The sequence below is a fragment of the Lasiosphaeria miniovina genome (assembly GCF_030549165.1).
Source record: "Lasiosphaeria miniovina strain SMH2392-1A chromosome Unknown B0T26scaffold_1, whole genome shotgun sequence".
Taxonomy (NCBI): domain Eukaryota; kingdom Fungi; phylum Ascomycota; class Sordariomycetes; order Sordariales; family Lasiosphaeriaceae; genus Lasiosphaeria; species Lasiosphaeria miniovina.
The window spans coordinates 2326226-2353840 of record NW_026848220.1 but is presented as its reverse complement, the minus strand read 5'-3'; the positions used below and the strand labels follow the sequence as shown (position 1 = coordinate 2353840).

The window sequence follows — 27615 nt, the reverse complement described above, 5'->3', positions numbered from 1 at the left end:
CAGGGACTTCAGGGAGGGCCGGGGGCTCGGGGGTCATTTTTCTGTCTTGTTGAATCTCTGGATGATTCAACGCCTTTTGCCTACTTGTGACGGCCCGCCTTACGCAGTAGGGATGTCAATGGTTGAAGGCAGCAACGAATGTGGATTCAAAGCTAAGGAAGAGAAAGGAATCTATCGCCGGGTCCGCGCAGGGCGCGGAGAAATAGGTAGTGGTGCTCAGTGCGCACAGGCCACACCCTAAGCACAATGCAGCCAATAGAATCAATCCTGTCACATGAGCCCTGTGGCGACCGTGACACTACTTATAGGCCAATTACTGGTCGTTCGCCATGATGATTTGATAGTTCTTAAAGTAAAACCTTCCTCTCTAGCCACCTTATAGCAGCGCATGAAGTTAACTTTATCAACTGGTGCTGCATCGGTTAGACTGGCTAATTTGGCTAGCTCACGTCTATAGTAAGCTTTAACGGCATTGAATGGGCCGTTGTTAAGTGGCTGTAAGCCGTGAGTGGTGTGGGCCGGTAGGAAGCAGAGATATATGTTGTTGTGGAAGCAGGTAGTCATGAACTCGTCCTTTTATAATAATGTGAGACTGTAGGCTCAAAGAAAGCGTAGGCTTTATATCTTACCGTTGTATGGCTATTATGGCTATCAAGAATAAGGAGGCGAGCCTCGCTATCGTGGCCTAGTAAGGCGTTGGTTTGTGGAATAAAAATATCGTCGAGCCAACTAATCGCGAGTTAGTTGTCAGTCCAGCCGTTTTCGCTTATAACGAATCTCCAATCGGCTATTTTGTTCATTTCTTCCTTGAACCACTGCGTTTGAAGTTCTTTTCCCTTAAAAATAATGCCTGGATCAAGCAATTTGCCGCCTGCACTAATGCATTCGATTATAGTAGACCAGCCACGGCCATGGTCACTTTTGAGGTATGTTTTTCTAATCTCTGAGCTCCCCAGGACTAAAGAGTCCAGCCCTATATAGAATTAGCTGTAGAAAACAGCATGGTGACTCTTTTCTTACCAAAGCCCGCCATAATGCCGGCCTTATCGACGTTAAAAGTGAGCTCAGGCCTGACCCAGCCGTATTCTTTGTCCCTAATGTCACTTTCTCCCTAATGTCAAAATACCAGTTGACGGCTTTGGGAGTGAAGCCATTAAATTGAGCGGCTTCCATTCTCTTGCCTATTTGGGTTTTATCTCAGGATTACGGGCTTTGAAGCCCTCAATCCACTTTTCCCCTAGGACTTCTTTATCCCCCTTTTTTACGAGTAGTGTTCTGGCAATACTACACACACTTGCGAATGGCTAGGGGCATAGCCGAGGCTCTCTTGACGAAGGATCCGTTAAATGAGACGCTTTTCTTCTTCAGCCGTAAGGCGACGATGCGGCTGATCAGTCTCATCTTTAGGGGGTATTCCTTTGAGTCTGTCGTTCAATGTTGTATACGGTATACCGTGTTTTTGAGCAGATTTTCGAATCGAAAGCTTATTATCTGTGACATCAAGGTATGCATTAAGCATATTGTCTTCGGTATAGGTAGACATGGTGGTGGTACAACATAATACACACTACACACTCAGAGGTAGGGAGGAAAGAAGACAAGGAAGCTAAAAGGACGCTAATTTGCAATTAATTTGCGACGGTGTAGCGTAAAGATTAGGGGTTTTGGGCTAATAAATCTACCCTGAAATTAAAGGACATGCAATTACCTAACCAAATCTGCTTTTTACTTTTGAATAGCTTCACAATTGACTATTCTACGGTTGTTCAAAGATGTGGTGTTTTGGTGTAAAAAGTGATCGCCTGGCCTGGGTGATCGGGTGGGGGATGGTATTGGGTAACGAGGCGAGCGCTCCTCCCATCGAGGGCAAGTCGGTCCATCTGTCAACCCTCACGAAGGCCGAGATAGTGCGTTTTGAGCAGATAGGGAATACGGTGAAAGGAAGGGGCAAGAGCGGCGCGGTAACGGAGGACAGAGGAGGTGAAGGCCACCCAGGATTTGTAAAAAGCTATGCTGGCCCTCGGCCAGATGATCTAGTAGAACCTTCGATCCTTGACCATGTCGACGGATCCGCGTATCACGCTCGCGTTCACGCTCGTCATTATCGGGGCTGTGTGGCTTTCGCGTCTGCTCTCTTCGGGGCCCTTGGCGTGATGTTCATGATGGGCATGAGCCGGGAGATGCTAATGGGACTCGTCCTGTTGTCGCTCGTATTACTTTGCATGGCGAGCGTGTTGCTCGCAGTACTTTGCATGGCGGGCGCGGCTGCCGTGCTCGCCGTGACTCTGGGGTTCTGGACGGGGCTCTTGGCGGGATGTTTGGGTGGGATTCGCAGCTCAGACTAGCCCGCTCGCTGTCTTGATAACTTCCCGTCTCTTCATAGCTAGTCTCGAAATCTGAAGATAGCAATGCACTCCTCCTCTCGACTCCCCTACGCCTCTCGCCTATTAATCTCCAATACTCTCAACTCCTCTCTGCTCACCTTCCTTCCCTCTCCGAGGGGGGTAGTGGGTCACCGTGAGAGCAAGAGGGGAGAGTTTGGTTCACAACAGCCACCCTCCACGGCCCCCGGCCCCCTCCTCCGGAGGGGATTGCTAGGGGCAGATGGTGGGCCATGCGAGATAGGCTGCACCGACTGGTGCTCCTGACTCCTCCGGGGGGTTACTAACTACTGATGGGTACAGGTACAGCGGCTTTTACTAACCTACTAACCTAGGTAAAGGTCTCTTATCTCTCCTCCTTTCGGCACCATGCTCAACTTCTTAAACCATTGCGGTATGTAACCCCTCTTCCTCTCTTGATGATATCTGCGAAAATTTGCTAACACCTTACATGCTCACCTGGCGGGGGAGCAGTGTCTCCCCCCCAGCGTGAGCTTGCAGGTTTCGGGGGATCGGTTACTTCTAAGGGATTTTGTGGGTTTCGAGGGCATTGAGGGTTTCCGAGGGCATTGAGGGCTTCCGAGGGCTTTTGAGGATTTCCGAGGGTTTTGTTGTCCTCTCAAAGGGCAGGCATAAAGTGCCATGGAGAAAGGCATAAAGTGCCATGGAGAAAGGCGTAAAATGCCAGGGAGAGAGTCACAAGCTTGACGGGTTTTCTTTTCTTTTCTTTTCCCCCCACACAAAGGCAGAACGTGCCAGAGAGAGTCATGAAGTTGACGGGTTCTCATGTCTTTCCTATTCTTTTTTGTTCGCGGGCGTCAAGCTCGGGTGGTGGTGGGGACTGTCTTTTCAGTCAAGAATTTGACGGGGTTTCTTTTCTTTTCTTTTCCTTTTCGTTTACTTTCCTCCTCTGTGTTCGTGGGTGTCATACTCGGGTGGTGGTGGGGACTGTCTTTTCAGTCAAGAGTTTGACGGGTTTTCTTTTCTTTCCCCTTCTTTGTTCGTGGGTATCATACTCGGGTGGTGGCGGGGACTGTATTTTCAGTCACGAGTCTGTTTGTCATGGTTATTTCTATTTCTCTCGTGGAGGACATCTTCTTTTCATCATTTCGTGGACAGGATAGAGCTCAGAATCGGAGCTGAAGGTCACACTGGGAGGGTATAGACCGCAGTACAAAAGATTGCTGACCGGCCACCTGATAATTCCGCTATGCTTGTGTCTGTTTGCTTGGTGACATGCCATTCTCCGAACTCTGCCCGATTCAGGGGACACTGCCTACCTGTGATGGCTTCAGTCGAACGGCGCATCAAAAGCTCACTGCTTTATGTATCACGAAACAGTCGTTCTCTCGAGCATTTCTTTCATTAGGACTTAACATCACGGATAAGGACTCTGTGCTTCTGAACCACCTTGTCTCAGAACCCCACCATAGAGGTGCAAATACCCCTTTCGGCTTGGCTGACACTGTTGGATAATATATGTGCGTGCCTGTGTAGACGATGGAAGACCGTTGTGATATTTGTGTCTGGATTCTACTGACTCTATGACATCAAAGTCGCGAGACAGTCCGTTGTCTTATATACACATCCTGATCTCGCCATCTACCGTACCTGAAAAACTCATTCCAAGTTTGCACTTCCTTGGCACCGCCTTCGAGCGGATACTTCACAGACCAGTGGCCTTGTTTCCAGCTCGGGATAGACGAGTGCGAATCCTGCCAGGCATAGATGAACGACTCGGACTCTAGCCCTCTGGCCGACATAGCCGGTAAGACGAAAGCAGCAAGGCCGTGTAGAACCAACCTCTAGGAATGGCCCAGCTTGTGATTGAAACTGGGGCCTGCGACGAGCAAAGCCCCAGTCAACAAACATGACAAAGATTTATCGTATCACCGACTTCCTATCTGTTCTTCAGTTTCGTCCAGCCGCTCGTGCCTTTGGCTGTGCTGGCGCCATTTTCCGAGATGCCCGCACTCGTGCCAAAAGTCCGAACAGTCATGACACTGGCAGCTCCAAGGAGCTCCGTGGCCCGACTCCCAGACCCACTGCGTCCATGGCCTCTTACTAAAACTCCGTCTTCGAACCCGTCCTCTAGCTCGTCGCCCTCGATTTTCTCCCACTCCAGCATTGGCGCCTCGCTCGAGAGCCGCTTCTTCAGCCGATCCACGAGCTTCAGCGGGCTCAGGATCTTGAAGTTGCGAATGAACTCTGTGCCCTCAGCACCGCCGAGGAAGGTGTGTGCCGTCCCGTGGGACCAGCGGCCAATCATTGATTTGGGCTTGGTGGCCTCGACAACGTCGCCATCCTTCACGGGGCTGCCTACGGGGGGTGTTAGAGAGGACGGAAAGACGGGCTCGACAGACCGCCGGTGCAGCTGATCGCCAATAAGGAGCCGCCATAAATTCTGTCCCATGTTGCACATGTCCTCGTAGGAGTCCTTGTCGCCAAAAGAGACGCCTTGTGAGCAGCATGCCCAGGCAATATCGTAGGCGAGGAGAGACACTCCCTCGAGGAAGAGGGAGTAGACTGACGGGTCTTCCTTTGCCAGGATCGCAAGGGGCCTGTCGATAAAGAGCGGTCGGGGGCGCGGGACATGCTGTTTCGGTTCGGCATCGCGCGTTGCACCAGACGGAATCTGGGACGAGAGGGCTGACCCAGGAAATGGGATTTCGCCGTGCCTGTATGACGACGCAAGCGAGAAGATGGTTGGACGCGGATATTCACGGCGGGGCAACGTGATCTCGGAGGGCAATCGAATGGCCAAATAATGGGAGGCGAGTACCAGTATGTGCGCGATGTGCGCAAGCGACGTAGAAATCACCTCGGGCGCCACATCTGCCAGCCCAGTTAGCAAACGAGCAATGACGACAATAACTACGGCAGCGAGGAACAAGCAGAGACTACCAGGAATAAGCGTACTGTTCATGGCATGTAGCTCGACGATCTCGACGCCGCCAATCTCGTATCGTTTGGCACTGCCCTTCTTCACCTGGCGGAGGCCATAGAGCCGGGCGGCTTCGTCGCAGAGGAATGCCCTTGTTGCCGCCATTGTGTCGGCGCTACGGTTCCATTTGTATTTTGTCCTGTGAATAGCCCTCTCCGCCTCTTCCAGCTGCCTGCTCCTCCTGGCAGCGATGCCCGTCGACACTGCCTCCAAGTCCGACTTTCTGAGGGCGATGGACTCCTTCTTGGCCTCGATCTCGCTGCGTGCCGCATCAATCTCGGCCTTGAGCCGGTCGGCCTGGGCGATGATCTGGCTCGTCCTGTCGGCGGTGGCCTCCTCTTCCGACTTCAACCAGTCGAGGCGGGCTCTGGGGAGCGACGCAGCGGACCCGTTCGCCTCGTTTGACTCGCTTGCCACGATGGTGGTGTTGACCTCTTGCTCGGCTTCTTCATTCTGGATCAGAGCTTGAGCGAGCTCTACTCGGCACTCGTAGACATGGTTCCTCGCATCAACGGCGCAAAGAAACGGCAACTTGTTCACATTATGCGGCCGGTGGCAAACGCTGCAATTCATCTTGGCTATGTTGTTTGTTGTTGGGTACGGTGCGCGGCAAAGCAGTAGGCGGGGCGATGTTGGGAACACCTCGAGATTGAATTTCCAAATGGCAAGTTCGGTTTATAAAGGACGAGCGGGCAGGGTCAACAGGCAGCAGGAAGCAAATACCTTTTTTGTTGTTCTGCGTGCTCGTGGTGCTGGCCGTGTTAGGGAAGCGGCCGAGCAGGAAGGCCGGCCTCGGAATGCATTTGAAGCTAAAAAGTACCGAGGATACGATGGATCTTAGACTTGTTTTGGAATGACTGCGAGGGCCAGGGTATTTATTACACAAGATACCCTGTTAAAGGTAGGCAAGGTGATCAAGGTGAGGAAGTCGGTCACCTATGGCTAGTCGCAAGGCGTCAGTCAGTGCCGTGCGAACCACCAAAAGTAGGCTGAAGCATCTGAAACTAGTCATCCGTAGGACCGGGCAAAGATCCCGCCATACCTTATCGGTCTGCTTGTTGGAGTTTGAGCCGTTATCGCGCCTAGGATTACCCTTCCGGTCATGTGCACTTTCGTTCCACCCCACCCGCAGTGACGCCACAGCGACGCGCACCAATCGCCGCTGTTGCCTGACGGAAGCGCTGACAACGAGCCCATCGACCCCCCTGCAAGTCGCGGTTTTCTATTTGCGACAGCATCTCTGTCAAAGTCGCCGACAACTCATCAACCCATCTGCAAATAGGCAGGCACACCAATCAACCAGCAGGCGCGGGATCTCTTTCTTGGGCAGCTAGACTTTTCTCCCCCAATGCCTACCTTACCTGAGGAGCCATGAATGCGGGGTTGGGACAGGTTCATCTCTCCATCGCAATTTGAGACCGTTTCTATGGTAGCAGTTTCTTTCTTTCCGTGAATAGAGAACCTTTGCGAATGCGATTCTTGGCCCCAAACTCTTCAAAGCCTTGGGAAATTTACAGCATAGCTGTGAATACCAATCATACAGGAAATAAATTATACGTTCGGAATTCTAGGCTGGTAGGCGAACCCAGCAGTTGTGTGCTATCAGGACGCGCTTATCGATCCGCCTTCGGCAAGTCTTTCTCTCGCAAAGATATATCGGGCCTGGAAAGAGCAATCCGCCCGTCCTTTGTGTGTACTTAGGTTTGCGACAGCGCGATTACAGGAAACCCACCTTCGCCCGAAATTTTAAAAACAGTGGCTCGTGATGTCAAGCGCATCGCCCCGGTCGACGCAGTCACCCAAGAAAGAGGAGCACGACGCGGAGAAGAGCGCATCGCCGACTCTGAGCGCGCGGCGTTCAGACCAGATCCGAACGACGGCCATACCGCCGCCTATGAACCTCGACAGCAACAAGAACATGGCGGATTTGCAGAACCGGCGACCCCAGGTCAAGACGCCCGAGCCGCGCGGGTCCAAGGAGCGCATGAACGGCCACCGCGAGATCAGCGAGCGGTCGCCCAGCACGCCGGGCCACCTAGCGCCCTTCGACTGGGAGGAGTTTGAGAGCCGGTACGAAGAGGCGCTCGCCGACTCGGGGCACCAGGAGCAGGAGCTGCTTGAAGAGTTTGAAGCGTTGATTAAGGTGAGTCCCCGTTCGCTGTGAACAACCAACTTACCAAACAACTCTGCCACATTCAATACTATGACATGGGAGGAGCACTTTCTAACTAAGCTATGCTGCCGCTCTTCAGTACTTCAACGTCTGGGCTTCTGCTGCATCCGTCCACGACAGCGAGCGCGGTGTAAAGCGGTACGTTTTGCGTCCTCCTGCTAAACAAGATTGCCAAGCTAACTAGCCTGTTTTCGCCGCAGACTCCAAACCAGAGAGCGATATGTGAAGATTGCCGAGCAGAGCCTATCACAGAAGAAGAAGCATTTGACAGAAGTCGTGCGGGCTTTCCAGAGCGCATTGGCGCTGTTGAGCCAATCCTAGCCCATATGCGACAGATCACTGATGTCTTCCATGCTTTTGTTTCGCGTGTGTCGTTCTCGTGAGCCTGTTATCTTTTCTTGTACGACAGTTATGAATCACTTTTTTGCCTCTTATAGGTCATATTGTCCGGAACTCTATGGCGTTGGGGGGAGCTTGTGTGGGACTATGGATTGATCGTTGCATCATTTCACCTCGTCACGCAAATGACTGGGGCTTTAGCTCGTTAGTTTCCGAGAAACTAGGAGCCTTTCTTGTGAATAAGAACTTGACATATTCAAAGCTTTATTTCGCGCTTGGTCAATTCTCCTCTGTCTCGTCCTCCGCTGTGGCACCTGGGGGTGGCACGTGACCTGCGCTCGGGGCTATTTCCCGGCTGCCTGAACTTTCTCGCCAACCCATTGAACTTGACTTTAGGAGAAGCAAATCGGTTCCGCAGCAGTTTGCGGCTGCAATGATGGCTGGCGCGCCATTCAAAGTGCCAGAAATCAGCCCGGTAAGTCTTGCAAACAAGCCATTCCACAATATCATCAAGCTCTAACAGCAGTTTTTACCCGCAGGACGATTACGTGGCTTTCCACGAGGCCCATTTCTCGCGGGCAGCAACGCATCATTTTGAGACGCACTTCCTTCGCCCCAACGAGGCGGCCCCGCTAGAACCTGGCACAATCAACACCAGCGAAAAGGTTGACGATGGCAATGTTGGGGAGGAGTACGTGGAGTTCGTGGAGTACGAAGAGTTCAACGAGAACGCCAATGGGCTCGGCTTTTACGCGGATGGCGTGAAGCGATGTCTGACGGACGCAGATATCGCCTGGTTCCGAGAGTGGGAGCTCAAAACCCTCCGTGGCATGATAGAGGCAACGCCGTCATCGCCCAAGATGGATATCGCTGTGCAAGCCGGGGGCCAGCTCTCGGACGGAGAGATCTCGTCGCACTCGACGCCTCCTGTCGCGCCCCCGGCCAAGAAAAAAAAGCGCAAGCGGGGCAATAACAGCAACAACCACACCAATACCCATGCCTACAACCACTACAACGACTACAGCAGCTACAACGACCACCAGAACGAGGCAGCAGAGCCAATTGACCTGCGCAAGCGGACATGGGACGTGGTTGACAAGGGTCTGGAGACGCTGGACTACGAGGACGGAGGGAATGGCGACGAGGACCGCACCGCCCAGCGACGGCGAATTTCGTACGACGACTAAAGGTGGAGGAGACTAAGAATGTAAGTGGATGCAAGACTTTCCCCAGCCTGCACTTTTACTGCACGGCACACGCACCCCCGTACCATGATGAGATCACATATCGTATCGTCATCCTTAGCCGGAAATCTAGTAGAGAACGCTGCAGCTCCCAAATAGAGTTTGCAGGGTTCCGAGCCGGAACATGTCGAGTTATAATCTTCTCTCTGAACTCTCTCTCACACACCCATTCCCTGCCCTGTTTGGTGTCCTGGGCGCTTGCTGACGAGGGATAGCGGATCCGGATGTGCAGTTATTAGCAGCACCTTCGATACAACAACAGCGTGGAATAAGAAGGGGCCTTTTTTGAAGTTGATAGCAGCCTTCAAGGGTTTTGCGAAGGGTAAGAGATAGATGAGTGCCTGACTAGGTACCTTAGCTACGGGACGGCTGGACGTCAAGGCGCATGGAGTTCTGAGGACTTTTAAAAACATGATACCCCTGGGCACTTTTTGGATTATACAGAATATATGAATTATGAACAAACAGAAAGAGGCTCGCATTGAGTCTGCCAAGACTCCTTGGTCTTGACTGCAAGCACTTGTTGATCTTGCCTATTGTGGTAATTTGACCTGAACTGTCAATAGCCACTAGTGGCCTTGTAATAAATCTGATAGTGCCTGTAGTAGCATGATTCAGGTAGCCGAGACCTATTAAAGTCACGGTACGAACGCTAAAGAAGACGCTGACAAGTGGTCTTAGTCAGCCATTATCCCGAGGCGGGGGAGGGGGAGAGCTCGAGAGGTGAAAGGGGAAAGAGGAAAGAGGAAAGAGGGAAGGAACGCCTTCCAGTCCCAGCTCCTCCTCCACGGACTACTAGTACTACTATTTTTTAAAAAAAAGCGAAAGTGATCGGAGAGCAAGTACGATTTTGCTGCCCGACAACCCCGTGCCATGGCGCATTTCGCGATGTTGCCTCGCCGCGACGAGGTGGATATGGGGACGTTTCTAGCTTCCAAGGCGGTCCAAGCCTGGTACGAATTTGATGATCGAACATGAGAGTACTACTTGGTATGATTGCTGATTACGACGAGTTCAAACCAATAGCATCAGCTGTCGAAAACAAAAGTGAGTATCCCGACGAGCTGCGAGGCATCTGCCGCGGGTTGTTGAGTAGCCCCATTCTCGAATAGGGCACTCGTAACTGCCCCCGTGCATATCCCTTTCCTCTACTAATGCCACCACCCATCTCGGAACATCAATACCACTTATTCACTCTTGGCGGTTGGCGCCTTGAATCGATTAATCATGGGACAATGGGGCAACAGGAGTGATATGGGCAAACCGGAGAAACCCGGCCCCCTTTTCTCGAGAGCAGCCAAGTGGAAGCCTCTGACAGCAGTAGAACCTAGAAGCTAGAGAAGAGAACTCGGCTGACAACCAACAACAACAACAACGAAAAGGAGAAAATGTGACAAATCATTGCCCAACTGTGGACTCTGCACAAAAATGGGACGGCCCTGCGACTACACGGCTGATGCTCAACCGCCACCGACGGCCGACGACCTGGCAGTTTTACAGTCGCGGCTTGCCGACCTCGAGAACCGCCTGAGCGCTGCTAACAATAATAGCAACCACGGCACACCCAACACCAACACCAATACCAACGCTAGCGTCCACAATAGCTCGGCACGTCCCATCTCTCCGGACAGCGGCCGCCTTATCGACCGGCCATCAGTCAACAACTCACGGGGCCCCCAATGGCTGCCGTCAGGCCGCTTCCCCTCAGCCATCTTCCTCGACATCGACTGCTTCAAATGGGCGTCCATACCCATTCCAAAGCCAAATGTCGACCTACCCGCCGATGTCTACGAGGTCCTTAGCCGCGGCAATGCCGTGCAGGATGCCACCGCCGAGTACTTTGCCACGGTCCACACGTGGTAGGCTCCGTCTCTCTTTTGCCCCTTTTTCCTACATTCTTACTTCTTATTGTCTCTGATAGTTATCATTTACTCACTTCTCTGGCTCTGCTCCGTCTGGTCTGTCTTAGGTTCCCCATCATCTCGCGGAAACGCATGACGCTGGGCTTCTCGTTGTGGGAAGGGGGCCCGGACCTGGCCATGCTATTTCTAGCCATAAAGCTCGTCATCTCGCTGCCCAGCGAGAACACGAACCCCGATAATGGTGCCAGGATCAACCCGCTCTATAAGGCTTCGAAGCGGTTTCTGGCCATGCTCGAGGATAGCGGCATCCTATCGCTGCTCCACCTCCAAGCCATGATCCTCGTCGCCGTCTACGAGCTCGGCCACGCCATCTATCCGGCCGCCTGGATAACCGTCGCCACCTGTGCGCGCTACGCCGACCTCATCGGCCTCCCCTCATTCAAAGACACCTCGGTCATGCTGGGCTCTTGTGTAAGCGGCACACTATGCGCCCACTTCATGGTTTTGTGGGGGCGGTATTCAAGTGTGATGCATTGCTGACCGGATACTCCTTTTTGGCCTTGCCTTTAATTCAGACAACTTGGACCGAGTCCGAAGAAAGAAGACGTGTCTGGTGGGCCGTCTACATTCTAGACCGTGTCATCTGCCTTGGGAACAAGAAACGCTTCTCGATGCCCGAGCCCGAGGACAACTATCTGCTGCCCGTTGATGACAGGGCTTGGGTATGTTTCTCTCTGATTCTTCGGGCCATGTTTATACCCCCTGCCCCTTTATGACGACGAAAGAGACGAAAGAAGGACGATCCCCTGACACGGATGCTAAAATGCCACAGGACGATGGCGACCCGTCCAGGGGCGTCGCCAAGAGCATCCACACGCCGCTGTTCCAGCCACAGGGCGGCTTCGCGCGGCTCGCGCAGGCGTGTATGCTCATTAGCAACGTTACGAAACACTGCCGTGACACGATTCAGAGCTACCGATGCGGCGCGCCCAGGCCCTTCGATCTGGCGCACGTGCAGGGGCTGGCCGAAACCCTGACGTCGTTTGGCACTATTGTCGAGGAGCAGAACGACAGTTCCATCAATAATAATAGCAGTAGTACCTCCCCGTCGTCTGAACCGGCACTGTCCTCGTCGTCGTCCTCGCCCTCTACCGTGTCCCTATCGCCCCAGCAGCAACATCAGCAGCACTTGAAACAGCAACACCCACAACACCGCCGCCATCAGCCCCTCACCTTCGATCTGGTGGCGCCGCGCTGCCTCGCCTTCTCGGCCCTGGTGATGCTGCTCGACGCGTACGCGTGCCCTGAGAACCTGCGCGACGGGCCTGGGCCGGGCGGCGTCGACGCGGCGGTGCCCATGGAGACCGACGAGCGCGATATGCAGTCGCAGGCCGTCACCGGGCTGCAAGACCTCTCGCTGCGCGTCCGCGACCTGTCGGTCGAGCTGCTCGAGGCCGCCATGCTCCCCGCCGGCTCCCGCCAGGTCTCGCCGCTGTGCTTGGACGCGCTGTATGGTGCTATGGCGTCGCTGCATTGGTGCGTTTTCTTTCTTTCTCTTGGATTATCTCATTCCCCTTTTGCCCCTTTTCGCCAGGTCCCCTCTCCACCTGTTTTTGTAACTATTGTAGCCTGGCTTCCTGCGCTTTACCTACCCGCTAATATTGGAGCTCCTTTCCTTTCCCCCCTTGCCCCCCGTTTTCCTTTTTCTGGAATAGAGATAATGCCTGCTTGGCTACCTTACTAGTCTGGTTCAGCCTGCTAACCCGAGACGTCAATGCTCGGATAGGCTGTGGAAAGAAAGCGGCAGCCCCGAGATTCACGCCGCCCTCGAGGACATCAAGCACTGCATCCACCACCTCGCATTGCGCTGGCGCCTCGCAACCGAGTACCTCGAGCTCATTCACAACCACGATGTCACGACGCTCATGGCGTGGCGGATAAACAGTTGATCGTTGCTGCTGCTGCTGCTTCTGATGATGATGATAACGGACGGCGTTGCTGTTGCCTTTTTGTTGCTATTGCTATTGTTGTTGCTGCTGCTGCTATCTTTGGCAGGGTTGCTTGATCAATTTCAGTTATGGGACAGGACAAGGGGCTCGAATGAACTCACGATAGCTCGTCACCTTAGGTAGCTTGCGCCAGCGGTTAGGCAGGCCAGTAAGATAACAACCGGGACCCAACCGGGAAAGGTAAACCTGGGGCGTGAAGAATGAAGACAGCCATGGCCAAGCGATTACGAATATATTCAAAGTCTGTTGGAAGCATGTTTTATCACTTCTGGTCATATAAGTCGTTCCGGTCTCATATAATCTGCCTGTATTTAGACTCCTCTCCTCGCCACTCAGATCGAGATAGGGGACATGGGATTCGGGGCTGGCGTTCGTACGCGTTCTACAGCAGAGCGCTGACTCTATATCACTCCTCGCTTCATGCCCATCTATCCATATTCACCTTTCCTAAACCAACAATAGCCATTCGTAAGGGAAAGTGAATATTAGTGATGCATTAATAAAGAGGCCTGCGGTGTATGTAAGTGTGTATATGCATATACAAGGCACCCCTGATATGATTAGGGGGGCCTGCGAACTCGGGGTATTTTGGTATTTAGTATGAACAAAAAAAACAGCAGAAAAAGAAAAAGCAAATTAAAGCAGCTAAGCTTGCTCTCCCCCTTCTCTCTCATTGAAACCTCCACCCCGTATTCGTAATCCCCCGCTGTCCGTCCGTCCATCTGTCTATCCATATCCAGCGGGAAACACCAAACACGCGCTACTACCTAGGCATCGAAACCTCATTGCGCCGGCGGGGGCTGGTGCTGCTGCATCGGCGGCGGCGACGGCGAGTGCGTCGCCGCCGACGTACCATAATACCCGACGTTGTCGGCCGGCAGCTGCGCGGCAAAGTGCTGCGGCTCGCGGTCCGTCGCCAGTTGGGCCACATAGCCGCCCGTGTGCTGGGGCACGAGCGGGATGTTGTTATCATATGGCTGCTGCTGAGATGGCTGTGATACGTAGCTGCCGCCTGTCTGCTGTGGGACTAGGGCTGGGGCATGCGCGGCGTGGTAGACGGCCGGCTGCGGTTGCACTTGGGGCTGCTGCTGCTGGGGATAGTATGGCTGCTGGGGCTGTTGGGGCGGGGCGTACGGCTGCTGGGGTGGCGGCGACACGGTCGGGTTGTAGAGCTGTTGCGGCTGCTGGACCTGCACCGGATAGGCCTGCTGCTGCTGCTGCTGCTGCGCGTAGACGGGGTAGACTTGCTGGTGCTGCTGGTGGTCCTGCAGAGGCACTTGCTGGTAGGCCTGCTGGCTCTTCTCGGCGCTGACCGCGCCGCCGCCGAAGCCACCGCCCATGGAAGATCCGGCGGGCATGCAGTGAAGACCGGCAGCGCGGTGGCGGTGGAGGGCCATGCTGTGGAAGACGAGCGAGACGATGTGGAGGACGCTGTTACGGCTTGTTAGTGTTGCGCTTTCTCCTTTCTCAGAGTCAGAGCGGGGGGTCTGGGTAGAGACAACACGTACAACTCGACGGCGCCGAACGAGGCAGCGGCAGCGAGGCAAGCTGGGGCGGCGATGTAGCTCTGCTGCACCTTGGAGCACGTTACGCCGTTGCAGACGTTTTGGCCGGCGGTCAGGTGGCCGACCGACGAGTACCACTCGTTGACCTCGGATGCCAACAGAGCAAAGGAGCTCAACCACATGATGATGAGGAGGATGTCAAGACCCAGGATGGCCCAGTAGTTGTAGATGTTCGGGTAGAAATAGTGCGTCACGAGAAAGTAGACGCCCGTGATCAGGTTCATGATGGCCTGGCATGGGGTGTGAAGCATCAGCGATTCCATCTTGCATCTTCCTCGGTCCTTCTCTACCTCTGTAGCCTGGGTGTCGGACGTACCACTGCGAGGACAAAGCTGTTGCCGTCGGTCGAAAGAACAGAGACGCCTGTAGGTTGCATGTGAGCACTCGTACTACCAAACAAGTCGGGTCAAGCTAGGTCATACCATAGGCATCAAGAGCCATGATCAGGACGGCCAAGCCGAGCTGGACCATGCGGAGGATGATGAAGTACGGAGGATAGAGGGGGATGTGCTCGTGGCCGGGGGCCCGAACGGCCGAGTATATCGGTTTGGGCGCCGCCGTTGGTTGGTCCATGGTGCCGGTTGTCGTCTTTGTCGTCGTCTTTCGGTTTTGTAGTTCTAACTAACAGCTCCAAGGTAATGTAAAGGAGCGAAGGAGAAGGAGACGAAGAAGAAAGGAGCACCACACGTCGTCACGTCACGTCACGTCACAGTCGCAGGCCAGTTTTGTCACGAGAAGTGCCAAGAGATTCAAGAGCAAAGACGTGTGCGCCTGGGTGAAGCGTCCTTTTCTATCTTCTAGGATCGGGACCCGGGAGAGAATAAAACAGATAATATGCAAGCCACCATCGCCTAGACCCGCCGGCCCCTGGTCAGGAATGCTGGAGGAGAGAGAGCTAGAGAAGAGGCTCTGCCCGCAGCTCAGAGGCGAGACTGGGCTCGCCTGGCTCCGTGTCTGCCTCGAGCGCCCGCCGAGGCCTGAAGGGGAATGGGATGCGAGCGCGCTATCGAAAGGGTGCAGCTCATAATTGCACCTGGAACGGCAGCACACCAGGCCAGGCCCTAGCGAGAGCGCTACCGTCGCACAAAAGCTGGGTGCGGCTGAGCCTAGAGGGAACGAGGGGACGCGCCCTGACACCCTTTTCTTCCCAAGTTCCCACAGGCCACGACAGATCAGCAATCAAGCCCGTCCCACGCCAGCCAATCAACCGATCTGCTTGACGGGGTAGAGCCTCGTGAGACTTCATGTGGAGGGATGGACAGCGAAAAAGATAGAGGATTTTGAGGCTCTGAAACAAGCACAAGCATTCCGTTCGATGCCATCACCCTGAGCGTGGGTGGCCTGCATTGCATTTGGTGGCGTTTTCTTCCCCGTGCGCCCTTTTTCTTGGCTCTGGGGTTCATTCATCAATGAATCTTTTACAAAGTTTGCCTTTTTTGTGTCGTCGTCTTCTTTCCGTCTTCCTTCAGATTCTTCAACGGCGAGACAGACGGTTTGATCAGGAGGTTTGGAAAGCAACTCAATAAACGGGGTGCTGCTGGATGGCCTGCTGCGGCTGATGAGACTTGAGTGGTCTAGGCTCTGGCCATATTCCGTATTTCCATGGTATCTTGTACGTACTCGTACTACCATTGCATAAAAAAGAGGAGAGAGAGCGCTAGGAAACAAGTCGTTTGCGAGCCAATGCAAATGGATGAATGAGTCAATGAGTGGATGCGCATCCATAATTATTACTATTAGCGCGGCAATAGCCCCCAGCATCACTGCCGAGATCCAAGCCAAGCAATTAACGAACGCCACGATTGCTAAGTAAACTTAACTGAGATTGACAGCTTCGAGCCTCTCCCCACGGGTCAGGTCGTCTACGCCCAAAATTCACGATGCTTTTTATTCATCATTTATTTCCCTATCATCGTTCACACCAGGGATGTTTCTTCACAATGCTGTGCTTACGTATGGTAAGCAGCCTATTTGGCGGACGAGTTTCATTTTCATAATGGAACTGTCTCGGAAGCTCATAAAGGGAAAGATGCCTCATTGGACTTCGCTGAAAGGCGCAAGCCTCTGCCGTACATACAAGATGAAACTACTACTACCAGGTACTCCCAGACCAGACTAGACTGAAGCCGGCACGACCCTCACACACTGCTGCTTTATAACCAGCACGCTCGGCTTCAAGACCCCAAAACTCTCTCTCCCCTCCCTCCACACAAACATCATAAAAGGTCATCCATTATAGACCAGCCTCTCCGCAAGAAAAGTGTTATTTGTATATACAGTACTTGAGCACACCCCCTTCTCTTTGCTTCAATGCTCCCAGCAGAGAAAGCCAAGTTCGCGCGGCGCCCAGTCTCGACAACTAGGGAAAACAAGGGCAAAGGAGAAGGAAAACCAAAGCAGTGGCTATGATGGGTATCAAAGCGAAGTTGGAAACAAAAGAACCAGGCCACCTCCGCCATCATCCCCATCAACAACAATAGATACAGCAACAACCATAGTAGTACGTACGTACGTCGGGAAAAAAGACGCACCAAAAAGGACAAGAAAAAAGAAGAAACAAGAATAATACACAATGTGACTGACTGTTGAGCTTCAGTCAGTCCGAAGACACCAATCCCTTCCTCCCCCGGATGCCCCTACACAGCCCGTCTACTTCCTTTCATTAAAAAGCATCCACCTCTATGTGGTTTGTAATGCCCCTCATGCAAATTCATCCGCATCATCATTATTCAGGGAAAGTTGATCGGCACGCTGCACCAGCTCCTTGATCTCTCGCGCAATCTCAAACGCAATGGGCGGCAGCGTCTGTGTCCACATGCGCCACTCGCGGCTCTTGGTACCCTTGCCGTCGGCAGCGAGGTCCTGGCCTCGCGTGCCCGCCTCCATCAGCCGATCCCGGCACGACGCCAGCCGCCTGACGAGCTCCGCCCCGCTGGAGCCGAGATTCTCCATCTCCGAGACTACCTGGCCGACCACGTCCGAAATCGAGCTGATCTCTTCCGAAACCTGCTTGATGTTGGCGTCGTTGCGAATCAGCTGCACAAGATTCTGTATCGTCTGCACCAGCACCGCAGTTTGGTCTTCGAGATAGATCTTCAGGTCTTCGGCTCGCGTGTCCACTCGGCGTCCGCCATATAGCCCGTTCGGGGCGGGAGGTAGGCTTTTGCCAGTCGCAGGGTAGCCATTTCCGTTGCCGTTGACTTTGCCATTGGGCTTGCCGTTTGTTCTGCTGCTGACACTCCCGTTTGTTCTGCTGCTAATGCTGCCATTTGTTCTGCTGCTGACGCTACCGTTGTTGCCTCTGCCATTTCCCGCGCCATTGGCATTGCCGTTGCCGTTAGGAGCCGCGCGAGAGGCGGCCGGTCTAGACGCGAATGATTCGCGTGGCGAGTTGACGGGACTATATGCGGACGAGTCTGCGCTGTCCCGGTTGCTACCACCTAGCCCCTGGAACGGTGGAGGGGGCGGAAGGGAGCCCGGGATTGATGTCGCACTCGTCACTTGGCTTTGCGCGTTGCTTTGTGGAGAGAAGAAGCCGGTCGAGTCCACTGGAGTAATTGTTCCGTCATCGTCATCCTCGAGCTCTCCCGCCGGGGTTGAGCGAATCTTGACAGTCCGCAGTAGTTCCACAACGGCTGCCACGAGATGGGACGCAGCCGCGTCGAGGAGCGATACGGGTGATATGCCGGCCGAGTTGGCAAAGTTCTTGGATGCCGTAATGAGGTTGTTGGCGGTTGATGATACCCGCGACTTGAGCTTCGCCTGCTCCTGGAGCACGTCCTCGCTATTCGGCGCGGATTCATCAATGTCCTGCGTAATCCGGCGGACACTGACCACAACTGCCTTCATCGAGTCCATCACCCGCTCCGGGTTATCGCCACGGCCCCGTTGGAGAAGCTCGTCTATGGCAATCTGGAACTTGGTGACATGGACATCCCTCACCAGGCCGTTTTCTTGGGTAAACCCCTTCTCCCGTATGTACTTGCCAGCATCTTGGTCGATTGTCAGACCTAATGACGATGCTCGCATATTCCGTAGTTGTGTCTTTGTGCGTGCATAGCGATTCCGCCAGTCGCGCACTTCCTTTTCGAGACTCTCGATTGTTTTTTCCAAGTCGGTTTGTCTTTCCCAGGTAGCTCCGCTCTGCTGCGAGAGCAACCGCATTTCGCGAAGAAACTCTTGTGCCTCGCGCCGGACTTCCTCCGTCACATCTTGCTGGTCTCGCAAAGCCAAGCGTAGTTCTTGGTTTTCTCTCTCCAGCTCCGCGCTCGCCGCGCCATTCGGTTTCTTATTGCGGCTTGATTGGCGAGCTTCTTCGAGTTGGTCAGTAAGCTGCTGTATTTCGTTCTCGTGCTCGTCCCTAATCTGGTCCAGAGCCCGTTGTAATGAATTGTTGAGTTCCTTCGCCTCGGTAAGTTTGTTCTCAAGAGCAAGGCGAGCGGCATCCCAGCCCTTTTTCTCTGAAGTTGCCGCAGTTACTCTTGAGCGTTCGCCATCCATGACGCTGCTTAGTTGTTCGTCTTTCTTCCTTAACGCGTCTTCCAATGCATCGACTTTCTCTCGCAGGTCCCTAACTTGCGTCTCGTAGTCTGCCTTGAGTTTCTGGTCGGCCTATATTAAGTTAGTAAAGGACCGTCTTGTGGGTACGTAAATGGGAGACAAACCTCTGAGGGTCCGGCCATTCGGTTCATCGCCCTCTCTTGTGGTACGTTCGCCATTCCATATCTCTCGTCGCCCATATTGTCCGGAGTCATAGGGCTGAGGTTGTCATCATCCTCCTCCACCATAGTACTCTTATTGGGGACAATGGTATTGCTCTGAAACTGTTTTGCCATCGGCCTTTCGTAGTCGCCATTTGGTAGTCCCGGCGACGGGGGCACACCAAACCCACCATTAATGGGCGTTGGGGCCCCACGACCGCTCCGTATCGAGCTCGCCTCGGAAGGACGCCTACGATTTTGTAACCTAGGAGGAGGGTATCCATTCATGCTGTTGCCATTCATATTGCCATTCATGCCGTTGACGGGTGTCTGTGACCGACTGGGAGGCCCCCGCACCGACGTGGGGCTTTCGACGCGCGGAAGATCGCCGGCGGCGAAGCGCGGGTACCGGCGCTCCAATTCGCAGAAGACATCCGTGGCGAGATCGCGAAACCGAGGGGGTCCTAGGGAGGAGAGCTTTTGTCGTGCCTGATTCCGTTTTGGGTGAAAATTCTCCTCCGGGAGGAGGTATTCGGGGGGTGGATTGGATTGTTTTCGGCTTGCGAGTTCGCGCCGCTTCAGCTCGTCGTAGACATCGGTGCTGAGCTCGAGGAACTGAACCCCAGTAAGGCGCTGCAGCTTGTCGCGAGCCTTGTTGAGCGCGGGTTTCGGGTTGCCATCGCGCGACGTAGCTGATAGAAAGCGCTTGAGGGAGACATAGTGCTCGGCGAGAATGAGTTCTTGGTTTTCGGCCTGCTGGCTCTGGCTCCTTCCGCTCTCGCTCCTCGCGTACAGGTTGGTGCCGGCGCTGGACCGGCCGACGGACGGAGGCGGAGAGGGCCCGCCGACGCTCTTGGGCCCCGGAGGGAAGCCCCCATTCATAGCCCTGATTGATCCTGCGGAGTCGGGCGGTGTGTTGAGCTGGCCCCGATTGTTTTGGTATTGGCCGTCCTTGTCGACGGGATATGACCAAGACTCGCTTCCGCCTAGAGAGACCGGGGACAGCGGAGCATTGCGCCCATTCATGGTCTGCGTGGCGTGGCCGACGGGTCGGATGAGTTTAAGCAGTTACCCAGGCGAGCGACGAGCTTTTGGTGCAGCGAGACCACCCCAAGACCCAGAGTTGCCGAATCGCAGCGACGGAATCCCAGGGTCAGGTGGAGCGACTCCAGAATGTCGGAATTAGCGTCGCAGTGCTGAGCCTGCTGTGCCCACGAATTTCAGTAACGGTGGGCGACACAAAAATGCTGGTCCGCGGGAAACTGGGTGTTGTTGTTACAGCATGAAACGCAATCAAGTTCGGCCAACAGCCCCTCTGAGTGGCGGCTGGGGGGGTTAGTTAGGAGGCGGTGCCGTAGTGGCCAGGTGGTGGCCCGATCCCGCCAAAAAGCTGCTGCCAATGGAATGCACCAAACAACCCGACCAGTCGGAACAGGGCAAAATTCGTCACCTTCCGGTCTGTAAGGGCGGATGGCCTGGCCTCGGCTTTCGTTGACGGCGCCTTTCAACGGCCGGGTCGGTCAGTCGCTAGTGTTGAATCAAAAGACAGGTTGTCGTGGCTGGGAGGGCTTGGCTGGAGACGGGCACTGTGCCACTTGCGACGGCCCAGATCCAAGATCCAAGCAACCCTAAGGTAAGGCAGTTTGATCCTGGGTAACGAATCGGTGCGGCGTGAAACTAAGGCAGCGACAGAGTGTAAAATCTGAGGGGGCAAACTGTTTGCCCAGCATGAACGGTGGATGCAATGCAAAAGCAAAAGAAGAAAAAAAAAGACAAGACGAAAGACTGCAAGAGCTGGATATCAGTATGTAAGGTACAGTACAGTTTGCCTAAGAAACTGAGATTGTTGCTTATTATCGCTGCGCGTTGGGTGCTTGTCTCGAGCTTTTCAAGCGCAGGTCAAGCCCGAGTCGTAGAATTGAATTACCTTAGGGGGCTAAAACAGGGATTGCCATGCAACCCCTTGATCGATCCGAGTGCGGGCAGCTGGGGAGGCGATTGGGTTGGACAGGCTGGGGTTCCCGAGGCGTAATTTCCTCAGGGGGCTAGTCGCGCGCTACGGCAGGAACAGCTGGCGCAATGGTCAAATTTGAATGCAAGTGGGGGGACGGAAGTCACGGAGGTGGGCGACTCGCGGGCAATCGAGACCAAGTCAATTCAGACCCACCTTCCTGGCTCCAGTTAAGCTACTGAGTAAAGAACATTGACCAGCGTAGATTTCCTTGTCGAGGGCAAAGAGCCGCCAAAGACCAGCCGAGACTAAAAGAGCCCGCAGGATAGGAAACTTGTCTTGATGTCACCGGATCGCCCAAGACAAGAGATGGGGAGCATTTGCTTTCTTTATGCGCCCATCCAAGAGATGGCCAAGGTCGACATGCCCCCCTGAGCCACACCCCTCGTTTATTAGATAAGTAATAACTTAATTTATATCTTCGGCAGGACGGGGGCACGGTCTCTGGGGACAATTGTTAATTGACAGCCTTCAGGGAGATCCTGTCAATTATAGTTTTTGGTAGTGAATTGGTGATGGAACCCTAACAGTCCGCTTCGTCTGCCGGCTTCTTCCGTGAGGCAAAGTGTCACCCGTAGGCCCGGTGAGGGGTATCGCCCGACAGTGAGCGCAGGAGTTGGGCCCCAGCGCACATCTTGAACTCGGCCGCAACCTGTCAAAGGTGCCGTTAATAACCCGACCGCATATCCCCCGGATCTTGTCGTTTGATACCCCGTCCCCGTGCTCCGGGTAAATCGCCTGCTAAACCGCTTGTCTGTCGATGAGGCTCCAATGCCGGCTGCGTTGCCGATTACACTCGCCATGGCGTCAACCTTCTGCATCTGTTCTAGAAGCTAAGTCCTTTGTTTCATTCCTGCTGCGTAATCAGCAGTTTGTGGACCGGCCTTTTTGAAGGGTCCATATCGATTATCGGCAATGGGGCTCTTGCCTGACCCTCCCGTCCCGATCCTTGGGACCCCTACCGTCCTCATTTCACACAATCCATGGGTTTCAAATAGATTAGGTCCGCTTCCCTCAAAACAACAGGGAAGCGTAAGATAAATAAATCATAATAGCATTACCTGGTATCTTTCCGCGCGTCCCGCTTCCTGTTTAACGCCAGTGAAACAACTCCAGTCCGAGATCCCAACGCCTTGTCATGATGCGTGTCAAGTTCCGCCACCCTACTCTTCTTAGAACCAAGCCAAAGTCCACGTGGCTGGAAGGGTTGGCCACCTCTCCTGCCACTCGCCCAATACCTCTGGAACTCGTTCATCAAAGTTCGACCTGCTTGCTGCGCCTCCGGCATCGAAGCCGCTGGCTCCCACCTTCGCACGCTCCTCGGCGGCAACTCTATTCAGAGAGTCGGCTAGGTCGACCATGGCCTTGCCCCCGACGGAAGCTTCCTCGTGGTTGTCCCTGATGTCTATGTTGATAACATGAACGGGCCGGTTGAGGGGAGAACCCCGATTCATGAGATCATCGACAACGGCATCCCAGCACCGTTCCTCGCATGTGATGACGATATCGGCGACGCCACCCTCCATGCCTTCACTTCCCTGGTCCTTCTCGTGCTTTAGTCTAGGCATGCCGATCTGCCAGTCTTGCCATCGTTCCGGACCCCATTTGACATTGCGATTACGGTCCACCATGTTAAGGAGGCCGTTTGCTCGATACAGTCGAGAGTCCTTGGCTTCAAGCTCTCGATAGATGCTATCGTATGACGTCTCGTTGAACTTGTACACATTCGGCTGCGATATGGTCGGACCGGGCAGTCGGACCAGCGACCCCGTACCGAAGGAAATGACCGGGTAATGGGCCTCAGAGAGGCGAAGATGGCCCTCCATTGACCTGGCACTTGTTAGCCCCGAATCTCAGACAGACAGGACAACCAATCACACGTACCTGTTCTGGTTGCTCGCGCAAACAGTGCAAAACTTCAGCTTGAACGACTGTGTGTCTTCTTGCTCGCCGTTTTGATTAGCATTTGCAGAGGTCTCCCCTCCATTTGCGCCATCCACGTCCATGACGGCCTGCTTCGGCGGAGGTGTCAATGTTGGTGAAGTGAATCGAAGTTAGCCCAGGCCTTGTTCGCATTCTATGCGAACGCGCTGCCGTAAGCGTTACCTAGATTGCAAGAGAGTCAGCTCTACCGTACTTTGCGAAGCATGCCAAGGTGTCTCGTCCTCTTTATTCTTGCCAATATCAGAAAAGCGTAATTATAAGTATCATCAAGTGCCCACAAAAGCAGGCATAAGACAGCTCCAATAAAGGATTCATCATATGCATGATACAAGAAAGGAACAAAGGAGATGTGTTCATTACCTATTGGGGGACAGGCGGGAGCGCAAGCGCGCTGCTCTCCTTGGTTTGTTTGAAAAGCCGCGAAACGAGGCGGGAATGTCTAGAAATTCCGGCTCGGTTGATGCAGGAAATGTTTTCGGCAATCCGAAAGCGACCAGCAGCGTTTGTGCGGCTCTCCACCGCCTTCCTATCTCGGCGGGATTAATCCGAAGCGGTGTCCACTTCATTGACCCGCCGCCGCGCTGCCGCGCCACAATTCTGGATGCACAGGCAGCACTTGAACAAGACAGAACAGCTCTGTTGACGTGATGCTGCCCTCGGGCACACGCAACGGCCAAAATTTGGGATGAAGCCCGAAGGATCTAGTTCTTTTGTTGGAGAACCAGAACGGGGCAGGCGTGCCGCTGGATCGCAGATTCTACTGTACAAGTACATATACGTAATTACAGCATGTTGGAAAACCCCATGCACGTGTTAGCCTAGATCAGGGGTTTCATAAACCAGATTGCCAAAGATTTATGTCCGGTGGAAACTAATACTAACTACGGATACGGACAGCTTTAGATCTACATAGCGAGGCCGAAGAGCTCAACCTAAGCTCCTCGAGTCATGGGTTGAAGTGCAGCAGACCGTTGCTGGCCTAACGTAGCCCGACTCCATAGCCAATTTAATCGCGTTCAGACGGGCCTTTTGCGGTCGCCATGTCGGAGCTATGGTCTCGCCAGTCGGTTTCTAGTTCCTTTCCATGTCTATTTGAAGGTAGCCTGCCAGCCATCTCGTTGTCAACTTGGCGCTGCGACAGGACTCCTTCAGCCCTGCCCTCACCAATCACCTAATGCGTACAAGTGTTTGTTGGTTGGGGCGACGCGGGAGGGCATCAGGAGCAGCAGAAAGCAGAAAGCAGAAGGCACAATGCGAGAGGGAGACAATATGCAGCAGTTCTAGGCCAGGCAGTGCGGGAATGCCGTTTTGCAGGTCGAATCTGGGCCCCGTGTTTGTCGATTTGCCCTCTCGAGAGGTTGGCCGCATGGTGATTTGAGCGAGTAAACGGCAGGTCCATGTTGCCCGCTCCGACAGGGAGGGTCTTGGTAGCCCAGTCTGCGGCAGCGCGCTTAGCTGCGCAGCCGCCCAACCATCCATTTGGGGCCACACACCACCGCCAGCTGCTGCTGTGTACTGTATGTATGTACTGTACGGCACGCCGACGGTTTGGTGTGCTGCCTTTCCCCTCAACCTGTCCTGCCTACCCGCCCCGACTCGTCTTCAACGTTGGAAACCAAAGACAAACCTCACTTACATTCTGTTCTCTCGTCTCGACTTGCCCGCCCAATTGCCCATGCAAAGCCACAGCTACCATATCCCAACGCATCGCGCATCGCCAGTTTCCACAAAGATTCTCGGCTGTCGCTTTTCGATGCTCTGCACTGCGAGCGCCAAGCACCACTTGTGAACCCAGCAGCCTCGCGAGGAAGTCGGCGACGACGCCCATCGGCGACACCCTGAGAGTACAAGCGGGCCGTTTCGAAGACCCTGTCAACCATTCTTCGCAGCGGCCGTGCTGCGATAATCCGCCAGAAGACTGCGCGCTTCACGGCGCAACACGGAAAGTGTCGAGGGCCCCGGTCGATTCCCCCCCGGTTGCTGCGCCGAAGCGGTGACCCAGCGCTATACCCTCGGGGTTTGGGAATCGGATCCACAGGGCAGCAGTCCTTCCCCAGCCCAGCGCAAACCACGCAGCGCCCACCAGCGCCGGCAAGCCCTCGCCTACTCCCACCGCTCCGCTCCGCTCTCGACCATGACGGCGATCATGTCGCCAGGTTCGTCTCCAGCGACTTCGCCGCCCGCTATTTCCTCGCCCCCTCCGAGCGCATCCCACCCCGCACTTCCTCCCTTAATAACCTCGCCGCCAGCGCGCAGAAGCACCCTCCCGCGCCCAATGTCGCACGCCTCAAAGAACCGCCTGTCGCAGTACTCGACGGCTTCGATCCCGTCGCGGTCGCGACCCCCGTCTCACATCTTCCCCATCTTCCCTTCGAGTCTCTCGTACGCCCTCGTACGAGACTTTGCCTATCCCCCGGGGCACCCCATGCATTACGGCCCGCCCCCGGAGCCATCGCGTCCGCCCTCGGGGAGGACTACTCCGGCGAGCGAGCAGAGACGTCTATCCGACCCTCCGATGGCATGGGACAGCAAGAGCTGGGACAGCCAGTCGTGGGTCACCGAAGGCTCCGGGGGCTTCAGCAAGGCCGGCGACCTTCCCCCAATCCAGTTCGCTGACGGGCCGCCTTGGAGCGAGGACGAGGATCTCCAGAGCCCCGTCGTCAGTTCGCGACACAGGAAACACAAGTCATCTTCGGGCTCGTACGGTCACGGCAGAAGCCGCAGCCAACGCGAAGTCGCGACCAGCCAGTCTAGCCAGTCCAGCTCAATGATGAACTCGGACAACTTTGACCACGAGCGGGGATATTATGTCGGCACCAGCGGCGACGGCAGTGAACGGTACTACATCAACCAGGGGAGCGAGGCCAACGGCCCGGGTGGCGAGTACGTCACCTATCCCCCGGACCAGGCGCGGCACGCGGGCAATGCCTACCAGATTACGGACCAACAGCCTCGTCAATATGCCAACCCTGGTGCCGGCTTCGATTCGGACGAGTCAAGTCCCAGCTCTTCTCCTAGCTTCCAAGTAGAGGACCAGTCCAGGTACTCGAGGGACTATCAGTTCACCATCACCTCTCCCGACGAGGAAATGCATGGGAAGGCCGTGGCGCTCTTTGATTTTGAGCGCGAGAACGAAAACGAGTTACCACTAGTCGAAGGCCAGATCATATGGGTGTCGTACAGGCACGGGCTGGGGTGGCTCGTTGCCGAGGACCCGAAGACGCAGGAAAGCGGGTTGGTGCCCGAGGAATACGTCCGGCTCCTGCGTGACATTGAAGGGGGGATGAACAGCCTCACGGGCCAGCTCAGCGAGACGCCCACAAGCCCGAATGAGGTTGGGACACCAACCCAGGCAGAGCATCAGAACTTTGGCCAATCGCCCGCCCCGAGCGTCACGACCAACGGGTACCACCAGCCCGTCGTGTCAACCTTCTCGACCTCGAGCAAAGATCTCAACCCCTACCCGCAACATCTCCTCGGCACGCAAACGGGCCAGGCCCCACCCCAAGTCGTCCACTACCACGGGCAGCGGGGCGGCAGCCAAGCTAACACACCGACACTTCTCTTTCACCAGGACGTGGGGCCCATGCGCCGAGGGAGCTTGGACACGGCCACCAAGAAGAGCACCGACTTACCAGGCCTCGAAACTCTCCCCGATGTCAAGATGGAGTCTCCCGCCTCCTCGCCTGACTCGGACTCCAAGATGGACTTGGATAGGTGATGATTGCGGTGATTAGAAAGGACAGATCAACAGGGGGTTTTTGGGATTCAGAGTAATGACGGACAGAGATTACCAAATTCAAGAGCAAATGAAGCATTCCACGGTTCAATGAGCATTTCACGAACGTCTTAAAGGAGCAATAAAGAGGGGTCGGTTATTGTATCACTATATCCTATGCGGTTGATTGGGGGCCAAGAAGAATAAGGCGAGGGGGAAGAAAAGGAAAGAAAGGGAGCGGGGAAGCCAAATTCTTTTTTTTAATGGTCTTGATGAATATTCTTTTTTTTTTTACCTCAACGCTTTTGCTCATATGCCATGCCAAAGGGTGTGGGGCGGGGGTGGTCTTCTTGGAGTTTAAGGGGTTCCTTCTCGACAGATCTGTTGCATTTGCGCTCAAAGGGGACAGACGGACGGGGGCAGGTTCGGTTTATCACTGGGCAGAGGCAAGACAAGAAGACATGACTGAACGGGGGGTTTACAATAGTGGCGGTTGATTTCTTTTTTTCTTGTCTTTTCCCTGTCATTTTCTTTTTTACCCCCAGCCATCCATCCGGAATACGCGCGCGCATCTGCTTGTTGGCTTGTCGGTGTCTGGCACGTGGTGTTGTGTGTGTTTTCTTTGCAAAATAGGCGAGGTTTTCCGGAGACGGGTCTGGTTTTCCTTTTCATGTTATTTCTTTTCAAAGGGTGTCTGTCCTATGAACATGCCTTTTGGGGGTGGG

The 27615-nt window shown here is 54.5% G+C and overlaps 8 protein-coding genes across 8 annotated transcripts; 4 read left to right on the top strand and 4 right to left on the bottom strand.

The window, feature by feature from the left end:
• Nucleotides 1-3820: 3820 nt before the first annotated feature.
• B0T26DRAFT_843004 (UV radiation resistance protein and autophagy-related subunit 14-domain-containing protein) lies at nucleotides 3821-6363 on the bottom strand. The gene is made up of 2 exons (XM_060447568.1): nucleotides 5301-6363; nucleotides 3821-5216 (listed from the first exon to the last, which is right to left on the bottom strand). Exons 1-2 carry the CDS (start codon nucleotides 5896-5898, stop codon nucleotides 4282-4284), a joined length of 1533 nt encoding a protein of 510 aa, XP_060302465.1. The 5' UTR covers nucleotides 5899-6363; the 3' UTR covers nucleotides 3821-4281.
• Nucleotides 6364-7090: 727 nt separating this feature from the next.
• Nucleotides 7091-7819, top strand: B0T26DRAFT_736499 (uncharacterized protein; the record flags this gene model as incomplete). The annotated part of the gene is made up of 3 exons (XM_060443330.1): nucleotides 7091-7468; nucleotides 7578-7636; nucleotides 7699-7819. The coding sequence occupies 3 exons, from the start codon at nucleotides 7091-7093 to the stop codon at nucleotides 7817-7819; spliced, it is 558 nt and encodes a 185-aa protein (XP_060302464.1).
• Nucleotides 7820-8192: 373 nt separating this feature from the next.
• B0T26DRAFT_27744 (uncharacterized protein) lies at nucleotides 8193-9181 on the top strand. The gene is made up of 3 exons (XM_060434137.1): nucleotides 8193-8312; nucleotides 8377-9044; nucleotides 9143-9181. Exons 1-2 carry the CDS (start codon nucleotides 8271-8273, stop codon nucleotides 9022-9024), a joined length of 690 nt encoding a protein of 229 aa, XP_060302463.1. The 5' UTR covers nucleotides 8193-8270; the 3' UTR covers nucleotides 9025-9044; nucleotides 9143-9181.
• Nucleotides 9182-10364: 1183 nt separating this feature from the next.
• Nucleotides 10365-13022, top strand: B0T26DRAFT_27774 (uncharacterized protein). The gene is made up of 5 exons (XM_060434140.1): nucleotides 10365-10940; nucleotides 11051-11414; nucleotides 11519-11665; nucleotides 11776-12479; nucleotides 12730-13022. Exons 1-5 carry the CDS (start codon nucleotides 10510-10512, stop codon nucleotides 12890-12892), a joined length of 1809 nt encoding a protein of 602 aa, XP_060302462.1. The 5' UTR covers nucleotides 10365-10509; the 3' UTR covers nucleotides 12893-13022.
• Nucleotides 13023-13404: 382 nt separating this feature from the next.
• On the bottom strand, nucleotides 13405-15299 carry B0T26DRAFT_27676 (uncharacterized protein). The gene is made up of 4 exons (XM_060434133.1): nucleotides 14940-15299; nucleotides 14834-14880; nucleotides 14461-14747; nucleotides 13405-14383 (listed from the first exon to the last, which is right to left on the bottom strand). Exons 1-4 carry the CDS (start codon nucleotides 15088-15090, stop codon nucleotides 13735-13737), a joined length of 1134 nt encoding a protein of 377 aa, XP_060302461.1. The 5' UTR covers nucleotides 15091-15299; the 3' UTR covers nucleotides 13405-13734.
• Nucleotides 15300-17217: 1918 nt separating this feature from the next.
• B0T26DRAFT_736496 (uncharacterized protein) lies at nucleotides 17218-20243 on the bottom strand (the record flags this gene model as incomplete). The annotated part of the gene is made up of 2 exons (XM_060443329.1): nucleotides 17218-19128; nucleotides 19182-20243. The coding sequence occupies 2 exons, from the start codon at nucleotides 20241-20243 to the stop codon at nucleotides 17218-17220; spliced, it is 2973 nt and encodes a 990-aa protein (XP_060302460.1).
• Nucleotides 20244-22400: 2157 nt separating this feature from the next.
• B0T26DRAFT_635407 (RNA polymerase II subunit A C-terminal domain phosphatase SSU72) lies at nucleotides 22401-23234 on the bottom strand (the record flags this gene model as incomplete). Its single annotated transcript, XM_060436718.1, has 2 exons — nucleotides 22401-23058; nucleotides 23113-23234. The coding sequence occupies 2 exons, from the start codon at nucleotides 23232-23234 to the stop codon at nucleotides 22401-22403; spliced, it is 780 nt and encodes a 259-aa protein (XP_060302459.1).
• Nucleotides 23235-25160: 1926 nt separating this feature from the next.
• B0T26DRAFT_27599 (uncharacterized protein) lies at nucleotides 25161-27090 on the top strand. The gene has a single exon (XM_060434129.1). The coding sequence runs from the start codon at nucleotides 25307-25309 to the stop codon at nucleotides 26891-26893; it is 1587 nt and encodes a 528-aa protein (XP_060302458.1). The 5' UTR covers nucleotides 25161-25306; the 3' UTR covers nucleotides 26894-27090.
• The last annotated feature ends 525 nt before the right edge of the window (nucleotides 27091-27615 follow it).

Excerpts from the sequence above, each read along its gene's own strand:
- B0T26DRAFT_843004 (XM_060447568.1), bottom strand. The coding sequence starts at position 5,898 with ATGAATTGCAGCGTTTGCCACCGGCCGCATAATGTGAACAAGTTGCCG. Across the intron at positions 5,217-5,300 it reads CGAGCTACATGCCATGAACA|ATGTGGCGCCCGAGGTGATT; the intron begins GTACGCTTATTC and ends CTGGGCTGGCAG.
- B0T26DRAFT_27744 (XM_060434137.1), top strand. The coding sequence starts at position 8,271 with ATGATGGCTGGCGCGCCATTCAAAGTGCCAGAAATCAGCCCG. Across the intron at positions 8,313-8,376 it reads AAGTGCCAGAAATCAGCCCG|GACGATTACGTGGCTTTCCA; the intron begins GTAAGTCTTGCA and ends TTTTACCCGCAG.
- B0T26DRAFT_27774 (XM_060434140.1), top strand. The coding sequence starts at position 10,510 with ATGGGACGGCCCTGCGACTACACGGCTGATGCTCAACCGCCACCGACG. Across the intron at positions 10,941-11,050 it reads TTTGCCACGGTCCACACGTG|GTTCCCCATCATCTCGCGGA; the intron begins GTAGGCTCCGTC and ends GGTCTGTCTTAG. Across the intron at positions 11,666-11,775 it reads CCGTTGATGACAGGGCTTGG|GACGATGGCGACCCGTCCAG; the intron begins GTATGTTTCTCT and ends AAAATGCCACAG.
- B0T26DRAFT_27676 (XM_060434133.1), bottom strand. The coding sequence starts at position 15,090 with ATGGACCAACCAACGGCGGCGCCCAAACCGATATACTCGGCCGTTCGG. Across the intron at positions 14,881-14,939 it reads CATGGCTCTTGATGCCTATG|GCGTCTCTGTTCTTTCGACC; the intron begins GTATGACCTAGC and ends TGCAACCTACAG. Across the intron at positions 14,748-14,833 it reads ACAGCTTTGTCCTCGCAGTG|GCCATCATGAACCTGATCAC; the intron begins GTACGTCCGACA and ends ACCCCATGCCAG.
- B0T26DRAFT_27599 (XM_060434129.1), top strand. The coding sequence starts at position 25,307 with ATGACGGCGATCATGTCGCCAGGTTCGTCTCCAGCGACTTCGCCGCCC.